The sequence below is a fragment of the Hyla sarda genome, chromosome 3 (assembly GCF_029499605.1).
Source record: "Hyla sarda isolate aHylSar1 chromosome 3, aHylSar1.hap1, whole genome shotgun sequence".
Lineage (NCBI taxonomy): Eukaryota > Metazoa > Chordata > Amphibia > Anura > Hylidae > Hyla > Hyla sarda.
The window spans coordinates 333,084,226-333,100,108 of NC_079191.1; the positions used below are offsets into that span (position 1 = coordinate 333,084,226).

Genomic DNA, 15,883 nt, shown 5'->3' on the forward strand with positions numbered 1-15,883 from the left:
GCAGGAAACCTGCTGTAAGTTATCAACATGTGAAAGAACCCTTAGGAAGATAATAGGGGGAATTCGTCACATGTGGTGTATGTGAATGGTTTTTCTACACCTTTAATCTGTTTGGGGGTAACACGATGTGTATGTGCACCAGATTTGTTAAATGGTTGCATGGCATGTGGCATCGCAGTGTGTCTGCTCATAGCAGCGTATTGCCGCTCTGAGCAGGCACATGTAAAGACAGCATACAGATTCGCAGAAAAATACACCTTTTAAATCTGCTTGTCTGAACGTACCCTTAGGCTGGGTTCACATATGTCTGGCATCTGGCCTAGGTGAACTCAGTCTAAATCTCCACGTAACTGATGCCGCAACTTATGACAACATGCATCAGTTGTCATAACTTGTATGGCATCCGGCATCCATTGTTTCTGGCATCGCAAGCTGCGTTCCCCTGTCCAGTGTTGTCCGGTGTGTACAACTATCCGGCATCAAAATTGGGACGATTTGGATGATTGTGAACTGTCCCATTCAAATGAATAGGATTAGTTCTAGCATCAGACTATGCCAGATGCCTGATATATGTGAACCCAGCCTAATTGTGCCACTGAACCAAAGTGTCACTAAATAAATCAGCAACCACTGAAAAGTGAAAGACCAAAAATGTGTAGCAAAAATCACTTCAGGGGTGGAGCAGCCAAAATTTACACAAATTTAACGCAACAAAGACATTTCTGTAACTTTTCAACACCAAAAAAGGCTCTAAATTTGTTGATAAACTTCCCTTAATAGCTTTGCGATATGTGATATTCCTGGAGGGATCCGCCAAATGGAAAAGGATTAAGGCAAACGAGAAGAATGGTCAGAACTCTGGCAACTGACATTCAATGTGGATAAGTGCAAGATAATGCACCTGGGGTGTAAAAACCCTCAGGCAGAATATAGAATATTTGACACAGTCCTGACCTCAGTATCTGAGGAAAGGGATTTAGGAGTAATTATATCAGAAGACTTAAAGGTAGGAAAACAATGTAATAGAGCAGCAGGAAACGCTAGCAGAATGCTTGGATGAATAGTGAGTGGTATCATGCCGCTATACAGAGCACTGGTGAGACCTCACTTGGAGTATTGTGCACAGTACTGCATACCGTGGCCGGCATTTATCATTGCGTTTACACTTTTTTTTCTGTCTATATTTGGTGCTATTTTGGTGCAAGTGTTCTTTTTTGTGCCTTTGTTTTTGCCTTTTGGTTTACACATTTCTGCTGATTTTGAGTTGCAATTCACTGATTTTGGCACTACACATGATATGGAAGGGTTTTATGAACTGCGAAAGGCAAAAAATTCCAAAAACCTACACCAGCCCAGACTTAGCTTAACTTTTTGGTGTATATGAAGAGTGAAATTTCAGAAAATGTGTAACTTCGCAAAATGTATCAAATGCTCTGTGACCATTAAATAAATGTAATGCTCCTACACATTACACTTACACCTACAATGACTATTAAAACACTTCCGTTATGAACGCCCGTTAGGAAATCGGCAGTTATACGGCCGGTACAAAATCACTAACATTATAGTCTATGGGATTTTTCTAATAGCCGTTTTAACCCATTATCGCCTGTTATTATTAACGGCCGTTATTTTGTGATGGGCGATAGTAGCGGGAGAATTAGTGCATGTACTATTTCTCCCGTTCATTCACCTTTCACAAAATAACGGCCGTTATTAATAACAGGCGATAACGTGTTAAAACGGCTATTAGAAAAATCCCATAGACTATAATGGGATTTTCTAACGACCGTTAGTGATTTTGTACCGGCCGTATAACTGCCGATTTCCTAATGGGCGTTCATAACGGAAGTGAAAGCACCCAAACATGGAGATGGGGACAGCAAATAGGTTTCTGTATTTGATAGATGATGGGCAGTGTCTATTGTTATGCATAGTGTTGAATGCAAACTTTGCTCCTATTTTCTAATACTCAGAGTCAGCAGGAAGTATTGGACAAGTAATATTAGCGATCAAAGGGCAGATTTATTTTATCAGTGTACAGCTTGAGTAAACAATATATTTACAATAATACTAAAAACCTGATAAAAACAAGGAAATAATTGAATATAATGTATCCAATTACAGATTCTTCGAGCTGTAACTTTACATTCTCCTATCAACTGCAACATGTCCCTGAGTACTGGCTGCAGAGGATATTTTTTTTGGCAGAGATTAGATTCTATATTCAGAAGCGGGACCAATGCTGAGTGTGTCCATATGCCCCATGCATACAAGATATGCCAGAAAAGTGTCCTTTTGGGCCAGTACACATCACAGTATAGAAAAGCATAGTCTGTTACACTTTCTTCAGTGATAAATGATGACTGAGAAAATCCCTCTAACATAAAACAGTATTTCTTTAGTAAAAAAAAGATTATTATTTGTATAATAAAAACTTATATTTTATATATATATATATATATATATATATTTATTTATTTTTGCATTACCGTATATACTCGAGTATAAGCCGAGTTTTTCAGCACGATTTTTCGTGCTGAAAACACCCCCCTCGGCTTATACTCGAGTGAACTCCCCCACCCGCAGTGGTCTTCAACCTGCGGACCTCCAGAGGTTTCAAAACTACAACTCCCAGCAAGCCCGGGCAGCCATCGGCTGTCCGGGCTTGCTGGGAGTTGTAGTTTTGAAACCTCCGGAGGTCCGCAGGTTGAAGACCACTGCGGCCTTCAACATCATCCAGCCCCCTCTCACCCCCTTTAGTTCTGAGTACTCACCTCCGCTCGGCGCTGGTCCGGTCCTGCAGGACTGTCCGATGAGGAGGTGGTCCGGTGGGATAGTGGTTCCGGGCTGCTATCTTCACCGGGGAGGCCTCTTCTAAGTGCTTCAGGCCCGGCCTCAGAATAGTCACGTTGCCGTGACAACGACGCAGAGGTGCGTCATTTGCGTCATTGTCAAGGCAACGCATCTATTCCGGGCCGGAAGCGCGGAGAAGAGGCGCCCCCGGTGAAGATAGCAGCCCGGACCACCTCCTCACCGGACCACCTCCTCACCGGACAGCCCTGCAGGACCGGACCAGCGCCGAGCGGAGGTGAGTACTCAGAACTAAAGGGGGTCAGAGGGGGCTGGATGATGTTGAAGGCCGCAGTGGTCTTCAACCTGCGGACCTCCGGAGGTTTCAAAACTACAACTCCCAGCAAGCCCGGACAGCCGATGGCTGCCCGGGCTTGCTGGGAGTTGTAGTTTTGAAACCTCTGGAGGTCCGCAGGTTGAAGACCACTGAGGGCGAATGATGAGAAGAGGATGATGAAGGGGGGGTGTGGGGATGATGAAGGGGGGTGGGGATGATTACAAGGGGATGATGAAGGGGGGATGTGTGGGATGATAAGGGGATGATGAAGGGGGGATGTGCGGGATGATAAGGGGATGATGAAGGGGGATGTGTGGGATGATAAGGGGATGATGAAGGGGGGATGTGCGGGATGATAAGGGGATGATGAAGGGGGGATGTGTGGGATGATGACAAGGGGATGATGAAGGGGGATGTGTGGGATGATAAGGGGATGATGAAGGGGGGATGTGTGGGATGATGACAAGGGGATGATGATGAGGATGTTAATGACGGGTCTGGATGATGACAGGGGGGGATGAGGTATTTCCCACCCTAGGCTTATACTCGAGTCAATAACTTTTCCTGGGATTTTGGGTTGAAATTAGGGGTCTCGGCTTATACTCGGGTCGGCTTATACTCGAGTATATACGGTAATTCCTAACCATTTTCAAGATCTCTGCTTACAGTCACGTAACAGGAACCTTCATTGTTTCCTTTCAGAGGATAATAAATGATCCCGTTCATATGATCTGACAGAGACAAATATTAACTATGAACCTACTGGAAATGAACAGTGACAGCTCCTACTGAGTGACAAGAAGCAGAGATTGTAAAAATATTTTAGAATTTTTTTTATCATGCAATAAATAATCCTTACCGTATTTTTCGCCCTATAGGATGCACCGGCATATAAGACACAACCTATTTTAAAGGTCCAAAATCTAGAAAAAAAAGATTCTGAACCCAACAGTGATCTTCAACCTGCGGACTTCCAGATGTTGCAAAACTACAACTCCCAGCATGTTGGCTGTCCGGGCATGCTGGGAGTTGTAGTTTTGCAACATCTGGAGGTCCGCAGGTTGAAGACCACTGGTATAGGAGGTAATACTCACGTGTCCCCAACACTCCGGACCCTTCACCGCTGCCCTGTTTGTCGCTCCATGGCTGTCACCGCATCCCCGTGGTGTCCCCGACGCTCCGGACGTCTTCTTCCCCAGGATCCACCCTCTCCATCGCCACGAGCACGTCTCTACGCACGCCGCTCCTATTGGATGACGGGACGGCGTGCGCGACGATGTGATACTGTCGAAGGAGTGCGCCATCGATGCAGGGGATCCCGGCACGAAGCAGATAAGGTCCCTCCTGGTGTCCTGTAAGCTGTTCAAGATGCCGCGATTTCACCGCGGCGGTCCCGAAGAGCCCGACTGAGCAGACGGGTTAGTGCTATTTTCGCTTCAGACGCGGCGGTCAGCTTTGATTGCCACGTCTGAAGGGTTAATACAGGGCATCACCGCAATCGGTGATGTCCTGTATTAACCGCGGGTCCCGGCCGGGGATGGCCACAGGTATTCGCCGTATAAGAAGCACCAACTTTTCCCCCTCAGTTTTGGGTAAGAAAAAGTGCGTCTTATACGGCGAAAAATACGGTATTTGCTGACTATTTTGCTCTAATACCCTTCTAAAAATGAATATGCAAATTCAGATATGAAGAAGAATGGATGGTTCTTTGGTTGCTCTTCTAAGCACCTACCTTAACTTTCTTTTCAAAAAAAGACTTCGGAATATTCTTGAAATCCAAATGGGTTGAAAGTATCCTTGGTGAAGGTCTGTCTTTAAATCTCTAAATGGAGTAAATTATAAAATTTAAGAAGGTTTACTAAGTAAACTGTGTCACATTTCTATTGTATAGTGAACAAAAAATACATTGCATTGATATTTTATGTGCTCTTGAAATGTTATACCAACCTTGACAGTTTTTCAAAATTCTAGAGATAGAGAGATGGTTAGGAAAAAGGCTATGTTCTCACAGTGTATTCTAAGGCTCATTTTAAAAATCAAAATTTTACAAGCAAAACACATTTTCAGGCCATTTTCATTGTAACTTTGCCCTTTAAGGCTAGGTTTCCACTTGGGTTTTTTTCTGGCAGTTTTTGGATATCTGCCACTGCAGTTTTTGAGCCAAATTCAGAAGTGGATCCATAAGGGAGGAGAAGTATAAGTTCTTCCTTTATATTTCCTATTCCTTTTGAATACATTTCTGGCTTTGGCTCAAAAACTGCAGTGGCAGATATCCAAAAACTGCCAGAAAAAAAACCAAGTGGAAACCTAGCCTTATAGCTTTTTTTTCTAGCTGTGCTGTAGTGTGTGTTTTTTTTTTAATGCTAATATGACTGCTTCCTAACTTTACACCACCTTGGGAGAGTTTGCAGTTAATCTAGTCATTTGTAAGAAAAAATTACCAAAAAATGTCCCAAAACAAGTTTCTTGCACTTAAATTGTATGGCTGTTATAATCATAGTAGCAAAATTATAGTTTTCCCATTGAATTCAGCTCCAGTCATTTTTGAAGGCCATTTGAGTAGAGATACGAGAACCAAACTTGGGCTACTGTTTACCGAAAATTCTACTGTTTACCGAAAATGGAATGAGGCCTACAAAGAAAAGAACACAATACCTTCAGTGAAATATGGTGGAGGTTCAACTATGTTTTGGGGTTGTTTTGCTGCCTTTGGCACTGGGTGCATTTGCAATGGATTTAATATATATGTATATATATATATATATATATATATATATATATATATATATATATATACACATATTAATTGATAAAATTACTTATTTTACATCTGCTTAGTTCTTTGCTCGATATTAGCTGACCAGACAAAAATCAGCCTCTCCCCCAGTGCAGCGTGACTATCAAGATTGAGCGGTTTGCAGAGAGATGAAGTAACGTCAAAATTATATTTGGGGAGAAGAACAAGGTTAATAATTGCTTAGTGCTTAGGAGCAAACAAGTCAGACTTGCATATAACAAAAACTATGTACACGTATCTTAAACACACACGTCACTAATAATTAATCAATAATGTGGGTGGTAACTTATGTTAATTCTGAAGTCTATATAAACCTCTGAAACGCTGTAATAAACAAGAGAAAGAATTTCTTTACTGAACAACGCGTCAGTGTGTTATTCACTTTGATGCATGCATCAAATAATAATTGATTTGGACAGGAACAGATATCCACTAGGTCCTGAAGGAGACTTCCACTTCACCTTGAATGTGTGCAAGGCATCATGAAATCTGAGCATTACCAATGAATTTTGGGTCGCACTGTACAGCCCAGTGTCAGAAAGCTGGGTTTGTGTCCGAGATCTTGGGTCTTCCAGCAGGACAATGACCCCAAACATACGTCAAAAAGCACCCAGTAATGGATGGCAACAAAGCGCTGGAGAGTTCTGAAGTGACCAGCAATGAGTCCAGATCTAAATCCCATTGAACACCTGGGGAGAGATCTTAAAATTGCTGTTGGGAAAAGGCGCCCTTCCAATAAGAGAGACCTGGAGCAGTTTGCAAAGGAAGAGTGGTCCAACATTCCGGCTGAGAGGTGTAAGAAGCTTATTGATGGTTATAGGAAGTGACTGATTTCAGTTATTTTTCCAAAGGGTGTGCAACCAAATATTAAGTTATGGGTGCCAATAATTTTGTCCAGCCCATTTTTGGAGTTTGGTGTGACATTATGTGCAATTTGCTTTTTTTCCTCCCTTTTTTTGGTTTAGTTCCAATACACACAAACAGAATAAACGTGTGTATAGCAAAACATGTGTTACTGCAATCCTTTTCTGTAAGAAATACTTCATCTTCTTGAAAAATTTCAGGGTGCCAACATTTACAGCCATGATTGTATATAAGCCTATGCACAAAGCTTCAGCAGCTATTTTAAGCATAGCAGGTGTTAGAAGAAGATCTCTGTGATGGTCAGTAATGAATAAACAACAGACTGGAGTAGGACCGCAGAAATACAATAATTGTAGGTAAAGCAATAATCCAGAGAGTGTTCTGCATCTCCCACAGTGTATAGAAAATGAACAGAATGCACTCACCCGTAAATGACTTGCTTTTAGAACTTTATTCAGTTGAAGAAGACAAAGTACAGGGAGGAGATTCAGTGGAGCAACCTCGTAGCCGCAAGGTTGCCCCACTGAATCTACCCGCTGTACTTTGTCTGCTTTGACTGAATACTACTGAAAGTTCTACATGCAAGTCATTTACGGGTGAGTGCATTCTGTTCATTTTCTATACACTGTGGGACATTCATAGACTGAGCCTTTCTGGAATAGCACCCCCCATATAGGATACCTTCGGGTGTTGCCATGCCATCTAATAAGCTGGACGTTTTTTTTGTGTTAGCATTGCCGGACTAGTTCTACATTGTCTGGAGTGTTCTGCATGTGTTCTGTCAGTGTAAAGTCTGTTTTAATTGGAAGTTGATGTTGAGGATGTGCTGTAGACCATCCCTAGAGTGAGCCTCCTACTGTGCTTGTTTGTCAGGCATTGTCTGTTCGTAGCAGCAATCAGCCGTTATGAGCAGACACACAGGGATCAGCAAGTCACATGCGCATGCGCAGTTTACTCACAGATGTGAGTAAGCTGAATGAGAATAATCAGTGGCCATGTGTTACGCCTAGCGCTCCGGGTCCCCGCTCCTCCCCGGAGCGCGTACGGCGTCTCTCTCTCCGCAGCGCCCCGGTCGGTCCCGCTGACCGGGAGCGCTGCACTGTCATGGCCGTCGGGGATGCGATTCGCACAGCGGGACGCGCCCGCTCGCGAATCGCATCCCAGGTCACTTACCCGTTCCCGTCCCCTGCTGTCATGTGCTGGCGCGCGCGGCTCCGCTCTCTAGGGCGCGCGCGCGCCAGCTCCCTGAGACTTAAAGGGCCAGTGCACCAATGATTGGTGCCTGGCCCAATTAGCTTAATTGGCTTCCACCTGCTCCCTGGCTATATCTGATCTCCTCCCTTGCACTCCCTTGCCGGATCTTGTTGCCTTGTGCCAGTGAAAGCGTTTAGTGTGTCCAAAGCCTGTGTACCTGAACTTCTGCTATCCATCCTGACTACGAACCTTGCCGCCTGCCCCCGACCTTCTGCTAAGTCCGACCTTGCTTCTGTCTACTCCCTTGTACCGCGCCTATCTTCAGCAGTCAGAGAGGTTGAGCCGTTGCTAGTGGATACGACCTGGTCACTACCGCCGCAGCAAGACCATCCCGCTTTGCGGCGGGCTCTGGTGAAAACCAGTAGTGACTTAGAACCGGTCCACTAGCACGGTCCTCGCCAATCCCTCTCTGGCACAGAGGATCCACCTCCTGCCAGCCGGCATCGTGACAGTAGATCCGGCCATGGATCCCGCTGAGGTTCCTCTGCCTTATATCTCTGATATCACCACGGTGGTCGCCCAGCAATCCCGACAGATCGCCCATCTAACCCACCAGCTGTCGGAAGTGTCCACCATGGTGCAGCAACTTCAGTCGCAACTTCTGCCTCTGCTACAGCAGCAACCATCTCCTCCGCCAACTCCTGCACCCCTTCCGCAGCGAGTGGCCACTCCTAGCCTCCGCCTGTCCTTGCCGGACAAATTTAATGGGGACTCTAAGTTTTGCCGTGGCTTTCTTTCGCAATGTTCCCTGCACTTGGAGATGATGTCGGACCAGTTTCCTACTGAAAGGTCTAAGGTGGCTTTCGTAGTCAGCCTTCTGTCTGGAAAAGCCCTGTCATGGGCCACACCGCTCTGGGACCGCAATGACCCCGTCACTGCCTCTGTACACTCCTTCTTCTCGGAAATTCGAAGTGTCTTTGAGGAACCTGCCCGAGCCTCTTCTGCTGAGACTGCCCTGCTGAACCTGGTCCAGGGTAATTCTTCCGTTGGCGAGTACGCCATACAATTCCGTACTCTTGCTTCTGAACTATCCTGGAATAATGAGGCCCTCTGCGCGACCTTTAAAAAAGGCCTATCCAGCAACATTAAAGATGTTCTGGCCGCACGAGAAACTCCTGCTAACCTGCATGAACTCATTCATCTAGCCACTCGCATTGACATGCGTTTTTCTGAGAGGCATCAAGAGCTCCGCCAGGAAAAAGACTTAGATCTCTGGGCACCTCTCCCACAGTCTCCATTGCAATCTGCGCCTAGGCCTCCCGCCGAGGAGGCCATGCAAGTGGATCGGTCTCGCCTGACCCTGGAAGAGAGGAATCGCCGTAGGGAAGAGAATCTTTGTCTGCACTGTGCCAGTACCGAACATTTTTTGGTGGATTGCCCTATCCGTCCTCCACGTCTGGGAAACGCACGCTCGCACCCAGCTCTCGTGGGTGTGGCGTCTCTTGATGCTAAGTCGGCTTCTCCACGTCTCACGGTGCCTGTACGGATTTCTCCTTCAGCCAACTCTTCCCTCTCAGCCGTGGCCTGCCTGGACTCTGGTGCCTCTGGGAATTTTATTCGGGAGTCCTTGGTGAATAAATTCCGCATCCCGGTGACCCGTCTCGTCAAGCCACTCCACATTTCCGCGGTCAACGGAGCCAGGTTGGATTGCACCGTGCGTTACCGCACGGAGCCCCTCCTAATGTGCATCGGAACTCATCACGAAAAAATTGAGTTTTTGGTCCTCTCCAATTGCACTTCCGAAATTCTCCTTGGACTACCCTGGCTTCAACACCATTCCCCAACCCTGGATTGGTCCACAGGGGAGATCAAGAGCTGGGGTACCTCTTGCTTCAAGGACTGCCTTAAACCGGTTCCCAGTACTCCCTGCCGTGACCCTGTGGTTCCCCCTGTATCCGGTCTCCCTAAGGTCTTTATGGACTCTGCCTGCCATAAGAAGTGCCTCTCCCCCCCTCCCAGTCCAGTCAGGCAAGCCTCGGTGCCTCCTCATGGCCCTCGTCCTGGTGTCACACTGCCCCGTGCCAGGCCTCGCCCTCTGCCCTCCCTCCCCATTCCCACTCCTGCTGTACTGCCTGCCGTTGAGGAATCCCTCCATCCTTTCCCGGTGTCCTCATCCCAGGGGAGGCAGTTACCGGACAAAGAGAAGGGGAGACCTAAGGGGGGGGGTACTGTTACGCCTAGCGCTCCGGGTCCCCGCTCCTCCCCGGAGCGCGTACGGCGTCTCTCTCTCCGCAGCGCCCCGGTCGGTCCCGCTGACCGGGAGCGCTGCACTGTCATGGCCGTCGGGGATGCGATTCGCACAGCGGGACGCGCCCGCTCGCGAATCGCATCCCAGGTCACTTACCCGTTCCCGTCCCCTGCTGTCATGTGCTGGCGCGCGCGGCTCCGCTCTCTAGGGCGCGCGCGCGCCAGCTCCCTGAGACTTAAAGGGCCAGTGCACCAATGATTGGTGCCTGGCCCAATTAGCTTAATTGGCTTCCACCTGCTCCCTGGCTATATCTGATCTCCTCCCTTGCACTCCCTTGCCGGATCTAGTTGCCTTGTGCCAGTGAAAGCGTTTAGTGTGTCCAAAGCCTGTGTACCTGAACTTCTGCTATCCATCCTGACTACGAACCTTGCCGCCTGCCCCCGACCTTCTGCTGAGCCGTTGCTAGTGGATACGACCTGGTCACTACCGCCGCAGCAAGACCATTCCGCTTTGCGGCGGGCTCTGGTGAAAACCAGTAGTGACTTAGAACCGGTCCACTAGCACGGTCCTCGCCAATCCCTCTCTGGCACAGAGGATCCACCTCCTGCCAGCCGGCATCGTGACACCATGAACATATTAAAGAGAATAAAGAAATATGTCACAGAATTTTGAAGCTCCCCTCGGAATTTATGCCACATATTGCACCGCTTTTTTTTTTAGCTATTGGAAAAATATAAACATACCCTCAGGCATTATACAGAGAGCCAAAGAACATACAAATAACACTGTGATTCCCTTTGTGTTTGCTTCAGAAGATAGCTTGCTGTTGGATCCAAATTACTTGGATTCATGTTAAGGTAGATCATTAAAGGGTACCTCTCATCAAAAAAACTTTTGCTATATTATAGATTAATGTATGCAGAATAACTTTACAATTGCATGTTATTAAAAAATATGCTTCTTTCTATTTAATCTTCCACTTTGAAGAAATGACCACTAGGGGTCTCCCTACCAGTCCTGGCAGCAAGCATTTCAGACTCATGCTGGAGTCCTAAACACTACGAGCTGCCAGTCTGCTTTGTTCACAAAAGAGAACACTCAGAGCTGCCAGCCTGCTTTGTTCACAGCCTGTTTGGCTGTGAACAAAGCAGGCTGGCAGCTCTGAGTGTTTAGGACTCCAGCATGAGTCAGAAATGCTTGCTGACAGGACTGATTGGGAAAAATACAATAGAAAGAAGCATATTTTTCATTAACATGATATTGGAAAGTTATTCAACATTCATTAATCTAAAATAGATCAAAAGTTTATTTGATGAGAGGTACCCTTTAAGATAATAGTTGCATCTCTGAGCAAAGACTGGTAGGGCAATAACAGCAACAATGTGGAACCTAGCATCTACAATATTGTTTTATGTTTCTCTCACCGCAAGTATTTCTGGACTTCCAAATTCAATCATTGTTGCATCTGGCAAAGGTTCTCTATGGTGTACTAAGGACACTATTTCACACAGTATCTGAATCAACCAATTTGTTCCTGAAACAAAGAAAACATTTACATTAGTATTTAGACCCTTCACATAGCACTTAGTTGAAACATCTTTGGCAGCGATTTCAGCCTCTCCAGAGATATTCTCACCAGATATGTTAGACTGAGTTTAACCTGATAAGGTCAAAGGGCATACAGGTACACCCATGGTACTAAAGGACCAAGGGCGTACCTGTATGCCCTAAATCCTTGAGTGGCTTAGGAGCTGCGCTCGCTTCAGAGCAGTGAATGTCGACTACTATCAGTAGCCTAACACTCACTGCTTATGCCAGGCAGCGGAGGTCTCGCCACTGGCCATCATTTAACCCTTTAGATGCAGTGATCAATGTTGATCATGGCGTCTAAAGTGAAAGTTGAAGATGCCAGCAGCTGACGGAACCCCCGCGATCTTCCATGAGCCAAAATGGCTGCTGTCACACTCCCTCCCATAGACTTGCATTGAGGGGCTATGACGTCACGAGCTTTTGGCGCCGGCCCCAGAACAGTTTGTTCCAAACACTGAGCAGCGGAGTACGCCTTTAAGGCCAAAATAGGATTGGTCTTTAAGGGGTTAAGTCAGGGCTTTGCTGAACCACTCAAATACATAGAGTTGTCACACTGTTGTCCCTAAGCCACTCCTGTGTTGTATGGTTTGTGTGCATGGGGTTATTGTCTAGTTGGAAAGTAAACCATTGGCCCAGAGCACTGTGGATCTTGTTTTTATTAAGAGTATATCTTGTACTTTGCTCCATTCAGCTTTCCCTTAATCCTGACCAATCTTACTGTCCCAGCTGCTGAAAAACACCCCTACAGCCACCACCATGCTTCTCTGTAGGGATGATACTGGGCAGGCCCTTCTCCCCCCCCCCCCCCCCCCCCCATTACATAGGTAGGGTGGCCAGCTCTAGAAACGTCTTCAATTTTAGAATTGTGGAGGCCAATGTGCTCTTAGGAACTTTCAGTGCAGCAGAAAGTTTTGGTCCTCTTCTCCAGATCTGTGGTCCTACACAATCATGTCTCTGAGCTCTACAGTCAGTTCTCTTTTGCCTCGTGTCTTGGTTTTGGCTCTGATATACATTGTCAGCTGTGAGACACATATAGACAGGGCTGCGTCTTTTCAAATCAGTCAACCTAATTGACCACAGATGACTCCATCAAGGTGCAGAAACATCTCAAAGATAATCAAGAGAAATGGGAGATCCCAGAGCTAAATTTCAATTGTCAATGCGTTTGGACACAAATACACAATTTTAGTTTTTCATTTTTTACAAATTTGCGAAAAATTTCTAAAATTCTATTTTCACATTCCCATTACGGATAATTAAGTGCAGAAGAATGGGGAAATATATATTTTTTATTTTATTATGCAACATAGCAAAATGTGAAAAAATGAAAGGTTCCGGAAACTTTCCGAATGAATTGTCTATGCCAAATATAATGCACTTTATTAGTGTGACCCCTGCATAAGGCTCTAACTTCATTTAATTCGTGAAATAGTAAAACATGCAGTATGCTCCACTCTCTCCTTTTCCTTTCTTACACTATCTTTTTTTTCCTTTTCACCTTCATTGCTAACTCCACCTTCCTCCTACCCCACCCCCTCTAAGTCCAAAGTCTTTGCCAAAACAAATGTGTACATATCTCTTTCCAACTCTAATGCCCTTTAATCCACGAAACTAGCATCTGACAATAAGTGGCAATTCAGTGTGTTCAAATTCAATTATACATATTATATAGGGAGAATGTACATTTAATCCTGTTATATTGTTAAGCACACCTGTGCAAGAAACAATCTTCTAAATTTCCACCCTTCCCAGGCATATACTGTTTTCAGAAGTTTTACTGCCCCACCATGTGAATCGATGGAATTTGCATTATACCACAAATGAAAACAAAATGTAGGAGAACATTTAAAGGGGTTATCCAGGAAAAAACTTTTTTTTATATATCAACTGGCTCCAGAAAGTTAAACAGATTTGTAAATTACTTCTATTAAAAAAAATCTTAATCCTTTCAGTACTTATGAGCTTCTGAAATTAAGGTTGTTCTTTTCTGTCTAAGTCCTCTCTGATGACACGTGTCTCGGGAACCGCCCAGTTTGGAAGAGGTTTGCTACGGGGATTTGCTTATAAACTGGGCAGTTCCCGAGACACGTGTCATCAGAGAGCACTTAGACAGAAAAGAACAACCTTAACTTCAGAAGCTCATAAGTACTGAAAGGATTAAGATTTTTTAATAGAAAAAATTTACAAATCTGTTTAATTTTTTGGAGCCAGTTGATATATAAAAAAAAGTTTTTTTCCTGGATAACCCCTTTAAGCATGTGAAGCATTATTCAGGAAAATACAATAGTTTTCTTTTAAATTATTACACATTATTCCCTTTGATTAAAGGGGTATTCCAGTAGTTAAAAAAAAAAAACTATTTGCCTGGAAATATGATTTACTGTATTGCTTAGTTGTTCTACAACACGATAGGGTTTTTAGATTGAAGCCACTGTTTAAAAAAAAAAAAAAAAAAATGATTCTCCCAATGATATGAGTCTATCAGATTCCCTAATAAGAAGGGATTGAAGCTGGGTGGTTCTCCCGGCCTGGTTGTTAAAGTAACAACAGGTTCTATTTGGAATTCTGACCCAGTTTGCTCTGTCCCAGGATTCAATTGAGACTGTATACTTAGGTCACATATAAAATTCAATTGACAGGCACTAACTGGCAAGTGCAAGGGAATCATTGTGTAATGTCCATTTATTTGTTTTTGTATTTTTCTGTTTAGGTGTGCATTCACACACTAGTATGTCCAGAGCAGTTTGCTATTCTCCCTAGATAGGGAATAGTTAATATTCTGAATGAATGACAACTCGGATGGGGTTATTTAACCAGAGTGCTCCTGCATTCTGGTGCTGGTTATTGTGCAATACACTTCCAAGTCTGCTTGAGCATGCACCTTGTATTTATCCTGTGATATATCTTAGTTTTAGCTATGGTTAAATTGTCTTGTTTATTGTAGGTTCTAGTCTGTGTTACATCAGTTGGTTTTTAGGATTGTATGTCCTTTCTGCTTAGTCTGTGTTCACACTGTCTGAGTCTAGTCTAGTTTGACCTGTGCTCTGTATGTAATAATTCCTGTTTGGTATCCTGGAGTCTATTTTGACTCATCCGTTCTAGTCCTGTGTTTCGTGTTTTTATATTTCTGTTTCCTACTAGGTCAGCATCCTGATCACACAGTGGTGTGTGTCCCGCTAGCTTGTTCTCTATTTGACTTTATTATGCCATCTACTCCTTTTGTGGAGTGGGGTGTCCAGTTTGTTTGTTCTTTGTCCCAGTGTGAACAGTGTCCTATATTACCTGATCAGTTTAGTGTTTTAGCTCTCAGTTATTCCGTTCGTCCCCTGCATTTCTTGGATTTCTGCTGTGTACCTGTTCCATACCTAGTCTAGTTCATGTTCTCATGTCTGCCGTTTATCTGGATCCTGTTTGTTTATACTCTATACTCCGCCCTGTTAGTATTTGTATCCTGTCTGGTTTATCTGTTCTGTTTTTTTTTGTATTCCCATTCTGTTTCTGGCCTGTGACCGACCATGCATATTCTTTGTTTTTTTTCGCCACTGCACTTTAGCGTAGGCAGGGACCGGCTCCAAGTTGTCGGTTCACCGCTTAGGATTATATGGGCAAGTAGGCAGGGAGAGTGTCACTAGGGACAGCTTAGGGCTCTCTCTCCCTGTCCACCCAGTTGGTCATCATACATTGGTTTAAAGGGGTACTCCACTGCCCAGCATTCAGAATGTGTTTAGGGTGTGATGAGGGCAGATGTTATTATCCTAGGGGCAGATGGCATTAACCCCTTGTATTTGTGACGCCAGGGCGAGGTTTAACCTCTACACCACCCGAAGTTATGCTGCTGAATCCTAGGCCAGGTGCGGGGACAAATAATTACTCAGATGCCGAGTTACAGAACAAGGCAGCTTTACTGAGGTAGACAGGTGGAATAGTCTTGACAGCTTAGTTAGTTCCAAGAAGGTGACCAGTAACTTCAGAGACTTTAAGGCTCGCTGGAACTTATAGTAGATTTGGACAATTCCGTCCAAATGCTACTTCCCACGTACAATTTTATATCATATTTAAT

General features: G+C 44.9%; 1 protein-coding gene across 7 annotated transcripts in view; it reads right to left on the reverse strand.

Moving 5' to 3' along the window:
- Positions 1–15,883, reverse strand: part of LOC130362585 (sulfotransferase 6B1-like) — a 121,734-nt gene that overhangs the window by 58,381 nt on the left and 47,470 nt on the right. For all 7 annotated transcript variants that reach the window (XM_056567331.1, XM_056567332.1, XM_056567326.1 and 4 more), the window contains 2 exons: positions 11,658–11,767; positions 4,863–4,952 (listed from right to left, as the gene is read on the reverse strand). In XM_056567331.1, coding sequence (XP_056423306.1) covers positions 4,863–4,952; positions 11,658–11,767 — 200 coding nt within the window. The remainder of the gene's footprint in view (positions 1–4,862; positions 4,953–11,657; positions 11,768–15,883) is intronic.